The sequence below is a fragment of the Brachycentrus maculatus genome, unplaced genomic scaffold, assembly GCF_059751285.1.
Source record: "Brachycentrus maculatus isolate JH-2025_06_01 unplaced genomic scaffold, ASM5975128v1 h1tg000537l, whole genome shotgun sequence".
Classification (NCBI taxonomy): domain Eukaryota; kingdom Metazoa; phylum Arthropoda; class Insecta; order Trichoptera; family Brachycentridae; genus Brachycentrus; species Brachycentrus maculatus.
Window position 1 is genome coordinate 80,479 of NW_028281283.1, and position 16,355 is coordinate 96,833.

General features: G+C 34.2%; 2 protein-coding genes across 2 annotated transcripts; one reads left to right on the plus strand and one right to left on the minus strand.

Moving 5' to 3' along the window:
- Positions 1–2,519: 2,519 nt before the first annotated feature.
- On the minus strand, positions 2,520–5,912 carry LOC148301579 (glycylpeptide N-tetradecanoyltransferase-like). The gene has a single exon (XM_088273021.1). It carries the CDS (start codon positions 5,829–5,831, stop codon positions 4,401–4,403), a length of 1,431 nt encoding a protein of 476 aa, XP_088129147.1. The 5' UTR covers positions 5,832–5,912; the 3' UTR covers positions 2,520–4,400.
- Positions 5,913–8,807: 2,895 nt separating this feature from the next.
- Positions 8,808–13,637, plus strand: LOC148301580 (large ribosomal subunit protein eL13-like). The gene is made up of 3 exons (XM_088273012.1): positions 8,808–9,273; positions 12,638–12,943; positions 13,469–13,637. Exons 1-3 carry the CDS (start codon positions 9,031–9,033, stop codon positions 13,592–13,594), a joined length of 675 nt encoding a protein of 224 aa, XP_088129138.1. The 5' UTR covers positions 8,808–9,030; the 3' UTR covers positions 13,595–13,637.
- The last annotated feature ends 2,718 nt before the right edge of the window (positions 13,638–16,355 follow it).

A 16,355-nucleotide genomic window follows, 5' to 3' on the forward strand; every position in this document is an offset into this window, starting at 1 on the left:
CAGAAAGTGCCATTCGACAGTGAGACTATAATTTCCTGGATGTAACACCACTTCATCTATCGACCCAGGCATCTTATTTCATAATGACTCATATACCATAAAAAATAAACATACCATAAGATGTATATGGGGTAAATAATACACACAAAATTAGAATTTTATATATATTATTATATAATTGATCAAATACACATTGAAAACCGGGTGATAAAATGCTGTAAAAATAATTGTTTGACCAGTGGGTCAAATCTAAAAAAATATTTAGTACAGAACTGTGTAAAATACCACTTTTCAGTGCAGGTTTCAATCAATAAGAAAAACTGGCACTAGAAACTTTTAAAACGAATCTGTAAAGTAACTGTATAGTAAGAATTTTTTTTTTAATACTTCACATGTTTTTTGTAAACAAGGTTTTTCTAATTTTCTGTGTCACAGTTCTCCTAAGAAGATTTGTATTTAATAGCTGATTTAATCCAATTTGTTGCTTAATTTATTCGAAATTCAAAATACAATAATTGTTTTATACAGGCAAAGCAATTTACCACGAGATAATTTAATAAATTTAATAGATCAAAGCATTAGAGTTTTACATTAATAATAATTACTAGGCTTGATTAACCCTTTGCAATTGTTGATGTAATAGCGGCCCATTAAAATACTCTCTTTTTTGGATTCTGATTGAAAAACCTAAACGCTACATATCTATCGAAGATATTACAATTGTCTTAAACAATCTAATTAGAATCTGGCAAGTGGTCATTATGCTGTATTTATTGCTCAAGGTTAAACTTTCTTGATGGCACCGCTGCGGCACCCTCAATCGCAAAGGGTTAAGGGTTTCTTGTTTATGGAATCTGTGTATACAACATTTTAAATATTTTCTGGAGTTCAATGTACTGGGGCAAACATGTAATTTTTACAGAAATTACATTAAATTTCATAAGGTGGGGACTGACCGGAGCATTTCATTGTAACGTTACATTCGCGGCGAGCATCCGACTTTGGATGGAGCACTCGGAACGCTGTACTGACTATACGAATGCTCGCATCGTAACGTGTTACGTTATGACGAAATGACTCCGGTCAGTCTCCACCTTTATACAGAGTGATTGAGGAATTGCTAACCTTGCTTCTACACTTTGTTTCTTTGACTTATAATGATAATTCCAAATAAAGCCATCGAAACGAGCCATGGGAAAATATACAGAATCATAATTAAATAATTGTTGATAGTCAAAATTTAGTGGCTTGTAAATTTAATATCGGTGCCATTCACAATAATATTTTATGGTACTTAATATTAAGTAATGAATGTTCATTTTCCTTACAAGGCAACCTTATAATATTTCAAAATAAATGGACTAGACTATTAAATAAAAATTAACAAAAAATATACATACATTGATAAAGAATACATGCGACAAATTTTAAAGGTTATAATTTTGCCGCACAAAATGATTATTTTTAAGGTTTACCTTAACAATAATAAAATCATTAAGTTTAAAGAAATAAATAAAAATACTTGTGAATAAACTGGAAAATCATTTCATTAAATAATACAATAGATTTTTTTTTAAACATTCAATTGAATGAATTCTTTGATTTTCGGGAGCCTACAATCTTACAAAATCCTGAAATTTAACACTCGAAAATAGTAATGTTAGGTGTCTAAATATTTCATGATTTTCTAATTTAATACAAAAATGATCTAATGAACCTAACGGATACTCACCTAAATAAATTAAATAGATGAATGATAAATGGTCTTTGATATTAGGTAAATTTAGAAAGGTACATAAGATATTTATAAATGTACATTATATCTAGTCAATTTCAAAAGTGATTATATAAATAAAAATTATTGTTATAGATGACTCGCGCAAACATACATAGCACTATAACTCACAAGATGAGAAAAATTAAAATTTTATCATGGTAAAATTTCTCCAGCAAAGTATTTAAAGTAATATTATGCCAAATATCGTTGTTTTAAAAAAAAGTTTTTTCATGTGTCAGATATGGGTAACCAACACAGCACAATTAGAGGAATTCAAAAGATGGCCCGTGTCACCGACTAGACGGTGCGAGTGCATTAAATTTGAATAGCAAGAATTTATACAGAGTGTGTCAGCTCAAAGAATGAAGTCAAAATAGGGTGTATGGTGTCAGCCCCCGGTGGCATTAACATGTTAATGATGTGTAATAAAAAAAACATGGTTTCGTGTGCAAGACTTATTTATTTAATAATTATGTAATCATTTTAGTTTTTATGGTGAACAAATCTTCAGCGCTTTAAATTTTAATGATTTTCAGTGTTGTTTTTTCACTATTTTGTAGAATTTAATAATTTGCTGACAGTTTTGCAAAAAAAATTATAAAATTTTAAATTGCCATTTGTAACCCGTTGTTTTGCCTGAACGGGGTCAATATTCAAAATAAATTAAAGTTTATATAACAAGATATATATATATATATATATATATATATATATATATATATATATATATATATATATATATATATATATATATATATATATATAGTATATATTTAGTATGCAGATAATAAATATTAGTATCCTACCACTCCCATTTTTTGAAATAATGATATTGCACTTGTGCACGCGTCTAAAATGTAACAATCTTATCACCAGCATGATAAAATAGCTCAGGAAGTGAATGCATAGTAATTTGGTTCCCAAACTGTAAGTAAGATTGTAATTGAGGAGATGAGATTAATGCATTAAATTTACAAATAAATATATAAACTCATCCCAGATTCAAACTAAATCAAAAGCCAAGACCCCTTTTTATATGGTCGCAGTGACATAAGGGATGCAAGACCCCTAAACCTCACAACAACAAAAAAAGACCCCCTTACTTTTAGGTATAAAAAAACAACCATGTTGGCAAGATTTGGATGTTATATTTGTTCCAGAGTTTCAAAGCGTTGTAGCAATAAATCTGCTTTAAGTGGATTTATCCAGACCATATGCATTCAATGCTATGTCTTCTCCATCTTCTTACCCTTATCCACACCCAAAGGTGCATAGGGTACTGCATCATAGTTTTGATCTCGATTGTTACTTACATAAAGGGATGGTGATCTATCCTGCGCTACATGTACAGGTAATCACAAATATTTATTTGAACCCCTGGGAATCGGACCAAAAACCTCCAGCAGTGTAATGATTAGCGTGTTTAGCTAGCGTTCTAAACACGCTAACCATTACACAGCAGAGACGGACAAACGCTGTGTAATAATAATGATTTTTAAACCTAGTTAGTTTAGTTTCTTATGCAATAAAATATTTTTTCTGTATTATAATTATAATTACAAGTTGGTTATTTTTTCTCAGATTGTTGATTGTTAATAGATTTTTCGTTGTTTTTTTTTATATATTTGAAATACCTTTAATAAAAGTTGATGGATGAAACCATTAATTTTATTAAAAGAAAATAACTCTCAATGTTTTTGACTTTCACGTTTCATTTAAGATATTTAACTACTATGATATTTTCATAAGTTGCACAAGCATTCTTCCAAATATTGAGGCGTGTATACTCAAGTGTTCAAATGCTGTTATCTTGAATATTTATTTTAAAATAAACTAATTGAGAACAACTCTGGTCATTCAATTTTAAATGGCACAACACAATATAAGAATGTGAAAATCTCATCACATATTAGAAGAAGTTGGTTAAATAAACTACTACATATTTATTTACAGCAGGGGTTGCCAAACATTCAGGCGCAGCTGGGAATTTTTTATAAAAATTGGTAAAATGTTATATTTATCGTCCTGGAGTCCTGAAATTTACAGAATGAATTTAGAGAAGTCCTGAAATTTATGAAAGAGGACACCAAAATAGTTTCACGGACAACACAGGAAAGCTCCAATTTGACCATTTTTGATAAACACGTGAACTAACAAGTTTCAAAATAATATGAGCGGGGTAAAAATGAGGTAAACAATTGTAAATCAAAAATGATAAATGTTCATTTTTTAGGAAATAAACTTAAATTTATGGAAATTCATTATTCATTTCACGGCTACAGATATATTGAATGAATAATTCTGAGATAATGCAATAATTAATAACATTAGCCACATCTTTTATACATATAATTTTTTTTAAATCGGTACCAAATCCTCAAACGTGATTAAAAATAATGTTTAATTGGTAATAATTATCGAAACATGGCAGCATTTATAACAGGAATGTGCAAGTGACTCAATATAAAATTAATTGTGTTCTGCACACAACTGATGATTATTAAACTGAAATATGATCAAAAAGATATTCTACGAATTGATACATGGGAAAACACCAACCAGATATTATTACTATAATATGTACTCTTACTAGTAACACCACTGAAGAATAAAAGATGAAATGTCAATGTAAAACCAAACCAATCTTCTCAGGAACGATGTTTGGACACCTCCAATTGTATAAATAGTATTGCAAATCCCCATCTCCTATTCCAAACTTCAGAGCACTCAAGAACTCCTTATTATCCATTAGATCTAAGGCATTAAACACATCGAATCCCGCATTCTTAGCAGAAATCAGCGCATCAGTCATCAAGTCCACCCAGGGAGTCTTGGTGGAGACGTTGTAGAAGGAGTATGCGGCTTTCAGGGTTTTGTGAACAGGGTGGTTCATAACTGTGGAGGGTAAAGAGTAATAACTAATGAAATCGGTTATTTCTCCTGCTTCATTGGCAACGACAAAACTGTCGATGATACCAGTTTGCGGAATAAACCAATGCTGGAACTCATCGGAGTGGAAGATGGGAGCTAATTCAAATTTGCTCAAGTAATGGTTTAGTAGTTTAACAACTTGACCACAGTCCGAAGGCAACATTTTCCTGAATCCTGGAGTTTTAGGATTTTCAGGTAGTTTATACAACTTGATAGTTCTCTGCATGGTCCTATTCTTGGGCAAAAGAGAAAACTCAATTTGGATTAACTTCTTTGGATTCAGCGAGCGATGCCAGTAGCGGCACGTCGCGATAGGCTTCGGAAGAACAATTCCGGCAGTATAAAGTCCTTGGAAAATTCCCGTAAGGTTGACACGCCTGGTTATCTCTCTAATAAGAACAGGTGCAACCCTCTTGGATCTAAGCTTCTTATGAACACAGAGAAAATTGATTTCAACTACTTTACGGACTTGGTCGTAGATTCGGACCAACGCTGGAACGGCTGAAATAAAGCCTACTAGGCGACCCGACTTGGTGACGCGCACACCACAGTGCCAATCCTTCCTCCAACCGATCGGTTGTAGCGCCCACTTCAAAAATGCTGGCTGGTAATCGAATCTGAACATACAATCGTCATCCTCAACATAATTCTCGTTGAGAAGAGTGTACAACTCTTTTAGTTCCGCACTTGTGTTTAGATCCAATGTATCCCACTGGAAACCATCGGGCAAACTGTAGGGCTCCGCTCTTATTTCAGAAATACTCTTTTCCGGTTCGATAGGCTCGTTGACAACGATCTTTTCATCCATTTTCGGCACAGGCTGGGTTGACCAAAATTGGAAAGGTTTTTGCAAAGGTTCTTTTGTTAGTTTCGAAGTTTTTTGCTGGAAATTCAAGACTTCCATGGCCATCCTTAGGTCTTTAATAGAAATATTTTGAAATTCGTTACTATTCATAGCCTCAACATTATCAGCCGGAGCGTTTTCCGCTTGGTCATGATTGCCGACTTCAACGAGCGCTTTTTTATTCTTATTTCGCTTTTTAGATTCTTTTGGACTGGACTCGTCAACTAAAACAGCATTGTTAGTAATTTCTTCACAGACACTTTCATTCCTTTCCTCCATTTTAGGATATTACTGTCCAAAAACTATTTTGAAAATTACAGCGAGGAACGAAATAGAACTCGCCTTCGACTTGACATAAGTGTTCCTGAAAAAAAAGTACATTAATCGTTTTATTTAATAGTCACCTATTTTCTATGCAAACCGGGGTTAGTTAGTTAAAGTTCTTACACAACTAAAGCTGCAGACTTCTTGCAAAAGATTCACAAACTTTTACTTCTATCAAGCCGTTTCCCCGCAGGTGTAGGCAGAAATGATGGAACGCCACAATCTTCTGTCGTAACATACACTCCTCGCTTCCTTCACATCCAAAATGAGTTATGGAAATTACTCATCGGGAATATTATAAATATATGTGACTTTTGTATTAAATATGTTTAAATAAATGAGAAAAAAAACGATTTTTATAGTAAAACATGCCCTCCACGCAGAAAGTTTGACACCACCAGATTTTAGAATATGGTTGATATGATCGTTCCACATCTTTTTCGGCCGTCCTCGTTCTGTTCTCCCGCTTACTTTCACCACATAAATTTTCTTAGTCGTCTTTCGGTATCAATTCGCTCCACATGTCCACATCACCTTAAATAACTTTTCTTAATATTTTCAATAATCCCTAGTTCAGCCTTAAATTAATTTAGAATTGTATTATTCCAGATGAATTGGTTGATAGACGTCTCATAAGGAGATAATCGATAATTGTGTATTCCAGACGTCTCACGCTTCGATCGGCTACAACATCTGCAATGGGCAAAGTTATCTTACCAGCTCGCAACCAACGCACTAAATTTGGCGAGCGTGCCTTTGCTGTTGCAGGCCGACGGCGTGGAATGCTCTTCCACCAATGGTTAGAAATAGTGAGAGTGAGATAATCTTTAGAAAAAGACTAAAAACACATTTGTTTGCTAAATCATTTCCACCATAATATTTTCCCTAATTCATTCACCGTGAAGCGCCCTTGAGGTATTTTTTTACGAAAATGGCGCTATATAAGTTATCCAATTTTATTATTTATTATTATTATCCTCATTTTTTATTATGTTATACAATGATTTTCCACACAATCGTCTGAGGGAGCGCATTTCAACAGCGTTCACTCAGCGTTCATACTTGCTTTGCCAGTTCCATGTTTCGCTCTCATGCATTAGTGTCTATACCAGCACTCCGTTGTGAAACGCCAGTTTAGCTTCCGTGGATATATTTTTATTTGCAATCACTCTGTTCAAAGCACCATTCCCTGCATTCACTATTCTCTCAATTTGTTTATCCACTTTTCCATCCCTTGTGAAAATGCTTCTTACAAATAAAAATTCTTGCACCTTTTCCAGGGATTCATTGTGTAAGATAATTTTGCATTCTGTTACATCCTTCTCTCTTTCTTATCTTTGACTTACTTTCATTCGTTGCCAGGTCATTTTCCATTCATACATCATACATTCTTGACACTATTAGCCTCAAATCCTTCACGCTGCTAGCTAGAAGTACGGTGTCATCCACATACAGCAAACAACTATGTAACAGACATATTTGTCATTCTTGCTCCGATTCCCATATTTTCAATCTCTTTAATACAACGGTCCATATACAGATTTAACAACCATTGTGACATTACACAACCCTGCTTTACGCCTTTTGATATGCATACCACGATGTTATTCCCCCCCCCCCCCATAAACCCGTACACTAGCTGTGCTGCCCTTGTGCCCTTGAGGGAAGCAACTGCTTATATTCATTTATTGTTTACTCCGTATTTTTCCAGCACGCTCCATAGTTTTAAAACTAAATATATATTACGAACAAATGCGACGTTAATACTTATGTTTCAGTCGTAATTGAAATCACTCGTATTTTGTTATGAAATAGGGTCTAATGACCAGTATATATTAAATTGGAATGAACGTTGTCAAATCAAAATAAGTCAAGAGTTAGGGATGCTTATGAGTTAAGCAAGTCGGTTGGGCTTAGTGTAACTTTGCCATTGATTCCGGGTTCTAATGGTAGGGAATGACTGGAGCATTTCGTCGTTACGTAAGGGCGCTTGTTCACTACCCGGAATTTTACCGTCCGGCAGTCCGGTTTCGAAAAATGAAAGTGACTACGTCAGTTTAGCGTGATCGAATTTACGCGCAACGTGTTCACGCATCGATCAAGAGCTCGGATCCGAAAAAAGATGGACAAAAGCGCAAGTCGATCCAAGCCAATCGTCGTTTTAAAACGCTAACTGACGTGCCGGACGGTAAAATTTCGTGTGCTTCCGTGTAGTGGACAAATGCTCTAAGGGTAGTGACTGACCGGAGTCATTTCGTCGTAACGTAACACGTTACGATGCGAGCATTCGTATAGTCAGTACAGCGAGCCGAGCACTCCATCCATAGTTTCGGATGCTCGCTGATACTCGCCGCGAGCGATGTTACGACGTTACGTTACGACGAAATGCTCCGGTCAGTCACCACCCTAACATCGTAACATCGCTCGCGGTGAGCATCCAAAACTATGGATGGAGCGCCCGGCTCGCTGTACTGACTATACGAATGCTCGCATCGTAACGTGTTACGTTACGACGAAATGGCTCCGGTCCGGTCCAAACACATTTTCAGTTTTTTCACGATCGCAGCACATGTTTTCTGATTTTAGGATTCCGTATGCACAAAATCAAAAGTCAAATATTGATGAAACCCAAACAAAAGCGGTACTAGTAAACATTCGTTTTTCTCTGACGGAAAAATTCCAATATTAGGATTGCAAAATCTTTCATTTGTATAATTCAGAATTTGGTATTTTCTATAAAAACGCATTTTTTTTCGGTAAGTGAATTTTCAAACGAAAATATTAAAAGAAATGATTGGATTTTTACAGATACCGGGAAAATATTTTTTACATATGTTGTGAAAATACCCTATTCCAAATTCGGATCAGTAACTTCGATAAACCGACGTATGCGCTAAGGCTTATTTGAGTATTTTTTGTCTATGCTACTCTCTTTTCCGGTTGGTGTACAAAAACAAGGTAGTGCTGGGTTTTTACCATCCTATTTTCCGTAAAATCCTCTTGCATCTACCAATATTTTGTCAAAATGTATAAAACGATACGTTAAATATTTGATTTAGAATATATGCGTGATCCTAGTTTTCGAGCTACTACCTTCCTCGCGAGTTTTCATAAATACGTTTTTGACAGATCATAATTTCATTCCAGCTTCAAGATGGGTAAAGGGAATAATATGATCCCAAATGGGCACTTTCACAAGGATTGGCAAAGGTTTGTGAAGACTTGGTTCAACCAACCAGCCCGTAAACATAAGCGGAAGCAAAACAGGGTGAAAAAAGCCCGAGCTGTCTTCCCTCGTCCTGCTGCCGGGCCCCTCCGACCGGTCGTAAGATGTCCTACATTCAAATATCACAAGAAGATTCGCGCTGGTCGTGGTTTCACTTTGGATGAAATCAAGGTACGTCACTGAAATGTATTTTCATCTAAACAAAAGACAAAAATTTCAAACACCTGCATAATGATATATTATGCACAGTATGTCAAAATTATTAAATGAATTCCTCCAGCGAGTAAAATGTGAAATTCCAGACTAATTTCCAATTTTTATTTAATAAGAGGGGCTAATACTTATCACAAATGTATGGCGTCACAAACACACTTCCAATGTTTTTTGACAGTCCATTTGTTCCATCAACAGCTTCTTCGCCCTGGATTTCTACATACTTCTTTTAAATATATGATATTATTTTTTCAACTACATTGCAAATTTTATATTTATTTCATTTAAAACAAAAAAAAAAATAGTATGTAATTTGTTATTATTTTTTTTACTTTAAAAATCATCTAAATTATTTGATATTTTGCGATGAGGATTTCTGTGTAATATTCACCTACCTAGTGGACTGGGGGATATGTCATTGGATACATACTTCGATGTTTTGAGAATTTATACATCAAAGACAAAAATATATACAGTGGAACCTCTCATAACGAGTTTAATTCGTTCCAGTATCTTACATGTTAAGCAAAACATTTATTCTCATACAAATCAATGTAAAATGCGATAATGCGTTCCAGGCCGAAAGAAAACTCACATTTTTATATTATTTTTTTAACATTTATTCAAATATAACTTATAAATTATAAAGAGTGTAAAAACTTGGAATATAATTTAGATTTGAAAAAACGTAAATAAAAATATGAATTTATGGCAAATAATTAATCCCTTTTAAGACATTTCTTTTTGCTCACGCTTCAAAATTTGGCAAAAATGTGTCACAGCATTATCATTGAATAAATTTTTAGCACGAATAGCCACCTCCTTATTAGGGTGATGCTTTTTAATGTACAATGTAACAGTTTCCCATGCTTTCAGCATTTCTCTTATTGTGCTAGAAGATTGTTACTCTGCTACTTCCTCCTCCTCCATTAACAAACTCTTCTCCATAATTTATTTCTGTGAAACATGATGCAACTTCATAAGCTCTTCGGTGGTCAGCTCTTGGGTGCACTCTTTCACAAGCTCTTCAATTTTTTTGTTATCCACCTCGAGTCCCATGATATTGGCTAATGACACAATCTCGTTGACTGTAGACTCCACAGTTACTGTTTCAAAATCACATTTGACAACACTCTCTGGCTAAAGTTTTTTCCGAGCAGAAGTGAGGGTCCTCTTGGTAACTCCTTCCCAAGTAACTATGATTTAAAAAAATTAAAAATCATCAGAATCAACACTAAAATCACTGTCATCAGATTCGGCAGTGACCATAATCTCTGCATATAAATACATTTAAGTATACTGAATATTGCGTCATAATAATAATAATTTTGGATAATTCATAAAGCACTTATAATACTACCTTGAGGGCGCTTCACTGTGATTGAATTGGGGAAAAGGAGATAGTAAAAATGATTTAGCAAACACATGCATTTTTAGTTTTCTTTTAATGAATCGCATTAACATTCAGTCCACTTATTCAGTCCATTCCTCATCATTTCAATAGTTTGTTTTTTATTATCAATATAGTTTGTCACACCCTCCAAATACACCAACATCACACTTGTCATATTAGATTGTTCAAATCAGGTATGGGCAACCTTTCCTAGATTCGGGGCAAAATTATCATTTAGTCACCCGAGTCAAGGGCCTGACCAAATTATTAAACATAATAAAGTAATATTAAACTGTTGTTACACAATATATATATATATATATATATATATATATATATATATATATATATATATATATATATATATATATATATATATATACATTTTCATTTACGTAATGAACCACATAGTATTAATATTACATTTATACTGATCACAAAATTTATTGTGAAGATTTTTCTTCTACTTGAATTGCAAGACATTGGTGGTTTGTGTATTTTTCTTCCATCAAATATAATTTATAAAAATATGTCAGGGCTATGTTGTTCCATTGTGATTTTAGCACTAAATCCCCCCTGAAGCTGAGTAAATTCCATCTGTAAATTTGCTGGCACATTATTTACGCGGTAGCGATCATGAACTAGTAGAGTGAAGCCACTGTAAGAGTCTCCCGAGGATTTTTACTTGGTTTTCTAACAACAATGAGCATATGCTGAGAAGTTCCTGATTGGCCCACACTAGTTTATCCTTCCTGTTCCCAACACAGATTAAAATAAAACATGTCTTTAGATAGAAGAAACAAAAATCCTCTAATGATATATAAACCTTGTTCATTCATAATAAGCAAGGTAAATAATAAATGCAACTCCTATCTAAAAAAAAACACTAAGCACCCGTGTCTTCTTTATTTTTTAATCCCTTTCTGGAACTATTACTTTTTCTTTCTCTATTACTTCGCCAAGATGATTGAAGGCCAGACAAAATAGCTTGGCTGGCCAGATCCAGCCCGCGGGCTGGTGGTTGCCTGTATATGGTTTAAATCCTTAGGAATGGTTACAAGTCTATTGATGCTTTATAGTGTGGTACATTCAAAATAATAAAAAAAAAAAACACTAAATTTTACTGGCCTTGAAAACATTTTTGACAAATGCTCTCCTACATATCGGCATTGCAGATGTTTTTCTTCCCCCTTTTTAAACTTGCATTTTGTTTTTCAAATCCAAGGATAATCCTCCAGGATGATCCAAATTTGGTTTTCATATTGGCTGTAGTTGTATTGATGGTCCTGGTTCTTGAGTATCCATTCCATTATCTAAAATTATTTTGTCAATCATAAAGAAACTTGGTAAAGAAATATTTTATATCTCTTTTTTGTTCGATGTACTGAGTTCTACACTCCCATATTTCAGTTTGGTAGGTACCTTCTAATTCGCACCGTAGCTGTCCCAACTCGGCCCGCGGGTAGATAGATCACAATCCTGACCCCACATTTAGTAGAGCTGGCTACTTGGTATTTTTATCCTTCATTCAAACCCGTGTTCATAAGTATCCTTAAATGTTAATCATTAGGTAAATTGCAATATTAAAAATCTATCAGTTTTCAATAAAAGGTGTCCTGCCTGGGACATGCGCTTAGAGGAGAGAAGTACAAGCTATTGCGCCTAACCACAAAAGGCAAAAAAGAAGATTGGTGAGGAAAATTGGACGAGGATCAGAACCGTCGAGATGCTGTATAGAGCCGCCCAAGTCAAGGAAAATTGCTCTCAAGTGATAGTCGACGTCAGGAGGATCTGGCACTCACAGAAGAAGAAACAAATTGACAGATCTGTTTTGAATCTATTGTACTGCTCTTCCACAAACTGTACCAAAAATGGGTAACTAGTGTATGTACCTCGAGTAAAGTCATGAGAATTTTTTATTTATTTCAGGCGGCTAACATGTACCCCGCATTTGCACGTGCTATCGGTGTGGCAGTGGATCCCCGGCGTCGCAACAAGTCGGTGGAGTCGAGGCAAGTGAATGTCCAGCGCCTCAAGGAGTACCGTGGCCGCCTCATCCTGTTCCCACGCGGAGTCAAGAAGGTGCGCAAGGGAGAGGCTACCAAGGAGCAGTGCAAGCTTGCCACGCAGCTGAAGGGAGACGTCATGCCTGTGCGCCAACCACAACCCACTCAGAAGGCAAGGCAGATCTCCGACAAGGAGAAGACCTTCAAGGCTTACGCTTTCCTCAAGAGGGTGAGTTTTACCATTTACATTTGTAAAAAATAATCAGGGTTTTCAATGATTTTTCAATTTTTTTCGGTATTGCAAAATACTAATACTACTATACTTGAACCGCACGATTGATCACCTTGCCTTTGTACAATGATTGATCAATAGAACACAGTGTCAATACAATGCAGTGCCCTATGCACCATTGGATAGGGGTCAAAATGAAGTTACTGTTAATGAAGAACCTCGCCATCTTTTTTATTATTAAAATAAATTGATTTTTTTAAAAAAAAAGTATTATGGGGTTGTTTTAATTATTATTTTTTATAGGTTAATTTAATATTAGAAATATATTTTTTAAATTTGCTACATGCATTTTATGTATCTATAAACCTTTGTATTTTTATCCCTTAAATTTGTTTGGTTTGATCACTATACGTATTGCCCATGCTTGTTTGTATTAAATATATTTGAAATTAAGATTTTTTTAAAGAAGTTTTCACAAAAATTATGCTGACTGAATTTCTGATGCCATTACTTTTTTCACAGGCTCGCATTGATGCCCGTATGGTTGGAATCCGAGCCAAGAAACTGAAGGAGGCTGCTGAAAATGCCGATGACCTTAACAAAGCTACAAAGGCCCCTAAAGTACCTAAAGTTAAGTCGAAGAAGTAAACTTGTACGTTCATAAGAAAATAAATAACCTAAAAACATTGAATTTTTGTGTTTTATTTATCTCTTTGAATATTTTGTGTGCACATAAAAAAATCTTCCAATTGTGTAACATTGATAAAAAAATATTAGAGAATTTAGAACTATTTATATCTTCTATGCAGAATGTTTTCTTTCAATCAATGAATTCTTCTTGTATGAAGAATGAATTCTTATGTGAAAAGTATTTTAACCAATAGAACTCCTTACGAACTGTAAGCATGTGGAAGTTTAAAATGTCATATTTAATAAACAGTGTCCATTGTTTAAAAACATAATTTGATTATGTTTTTAAAAATATTAAGAATTAATAGAGAACTGTTGGTATTTAAAGTAGGTACTTACGTGAGGTATTCCATTGAGTTATGATATAAGAAAAACTTAACCTAGGCTTATCGCTTCTGATTGGCTCTGGCCTCGCCTCAAGTCCGACTTATTCAGTTGAAAGGCAAGAGGCGCTTCCATCTTTTTTCTCTCGCAGCTTTTTTTGAGTGGCATTGCAACTATGTGGGGTACACGTTAGTACATACTAAATTAATACTAAGATTTTTTTATCAAATAATATTTATCCAGTTTCATCAACCTTATACACTTATTGAAGAGTTGGCCAAAGGGTTCTCAGTGAAGTTTTTCATTTATAATATGACAATTCTCTGATTTTCAAAGTCACCTGATGTGGGATTGCGCAGACAATAAATCCCTGAAAAGACAAAGTGGCGTGGCTGCATTTTCTTTTCAGAGATACAACATAGTTATCATCGAGCTATCTTCTACTTTATACATGTACTCACTGGTACTTCCGTATCCCTTTGGCAGAAAAATTAAAAAACAAAGACTGATATGCATCCTAGTATGTACGCATAAAAATCGGTTGGTCATATAGAAAGCTTGATGGGTATCTAAGCTTTCGCATCAGTTTGTCCATGTCTTGTGTTATCATTATTTTTTTTTAACAGCAAAAAAGCAATAAATAATACAGGAGAAGTATTCTTAGATACGTTTGATGATTTCTAGTGATCCTCTTAGTCTTTGTTTTTTAATTCATCCGTTAGAGCAGCGGTCGGGGAACCGGGGTAAATTATCCCAAATGGGGTAAAAATGAATTTTTTGGTGTAATAAGGAAATTTTTCTAGTTTGTTATTTCATAAACGTGTTAGTATTTTTACAAATTTAAACAATTCAGAAATCGATTGAACACTGAAGACTTTTCCAATTGCTCTTACATCAAAAAGTCCCAATTTTCAAGTATGTAATTGTATCAAACATGAAGCAACATCATTTCTCCAAAAACTAAAAAGGAAACCTGAATTTTCGTTTGAGCATTTTGTTTTGTTTAGTCTATTACATACTTGCTATTTTCATGTAACTTTTTTTTCTGAAAACATGTAAATTAATCAAATTGTCTTTTTTTCACAATGGGGGGAGGGGGTAATAATGACTTACGCAAAAATATTTTGGGGTAATGGTTAAAAAAGTTCCCTGACCGCTGCATTAGAGGTATGAACAACTAAAAACGTGTGAAATAAGAGATGCCCGGTTGGGTACTCGTAAAAAGAAGATAGCATGATAATTAGTGTGTTGTATCCCTGAGAAGATAGTGAATCTGCACAATAGTGCCCCTGCAATGTAAAAAGGTTTAATAACCCTGATGTATAAAATATTTTGAGGATATATATTTTTTCTCAAACAAAACATTTTTATACCATTGTGCAAAAATACCACAAAGAAAAAAAAAGTTTACATACCTCTGGGGAAATATGATTTAAAGTATTAAAGGAAACTAAATGAATTATTCAATTTACTTTATTCTTCCATTTTGTATGAACGTATTGTATTCTTATTGTCATTTGCAAATTAGATGAAAATAGTTAAATTGTGTAAGTAAAAACTCCACGACAAACAACATAAGGTGGATCTCCGCAAAAAATAGATTCCTTATACATATGTAAAATGAAATGAAATATAAATGGCTCCCCCTAATTTTCTGAACTGACACTCTTCTTGACTACTTTGATCACATTTTAAAATATGTTATACTATTTCAGTAATTAGTTATTGCCACTTCTTTGAATCAAAAAATTGAACACAACCGTATATTGCTGCTCTGACTCAAGATCATACTGCGATCAAGTGAGTGTGCAATCATAAACAGTGAAAATGTAATATAAAGGTAATTATCGTATTGATTTGGCATTTAATTTGTGAACTCTATAATTTATATTTTAAATATTCAAATCAGACACTGATTTTTAGGGTTTACAAAGTTTTATATTTTATTTTAAAAGTTAAAAATTTGTGTCAATTTTTTTGCCTTGTTAGGGCATTATCAAACTACTAAAGCTCGATAAATTGTAGTAAAGCAGTAGTTTGATAATGATCTAACAATGAGAAATAATTGGCACAAATTTATAATTATATGTTTTAAAAAAATATATACAACTTAGTAGACCCCAGTTGTCCACCTGTGCAGTGTAATGGCCAGCACGCTCAGCTACTGTTTTGGAGGTCCTGGGTCGATTTCCCGGGGGGGGTCAAATACATATGTTTTTTTTTCACTGAAATTTATTCAAAATTACCCAGGACTGGTACTTGAAGCAGAGGGCTGATCAGATTTCCTTCATGTGTTAACGATCAAGATAACACTGCGTTTAAATGATGCAGTGCTCTATCCACCGTTGGCGTGCGGATAAGGGTTTGAAGAAGAAGACCTTAAAAATCAGTGTTT

What these genes read in the sequence shown, in the direction of transcription:
- LOC148301579 (XM_088273021.1), bottom strand. Translation starts at nt 5,831, where the DNA reads ATGGAGGAAAGGAATGAAAGTGTCTGTGAAGAAATTACTAACAATGCT.
- LOC148301580 (XM_088273012.1), top strand. Translation starts at nt 9,031, where the DNA reads ATGGGTAAAGGGAATAATATGATCCCAAATGGGCACTTTCACAAGGAT. An exon ending in TCACTTTGGATGAAATCAAG is followed by an intron (nt 9,274 to 12,637) that starts GTACGTCACTGA and finishes TATTTATTTCAG; the next exon opens with GCGGCTAACATGTACCCCGC. An exon ending in CTTACGCTTTCCTCAAGAGG is followed by an intron (nt 12,944 to 13,468) that starts GTGAGTTTTACC and finishes CTTTTTTCACAG; the next exon opens with GCTCGCATTGATGCCCGTAT.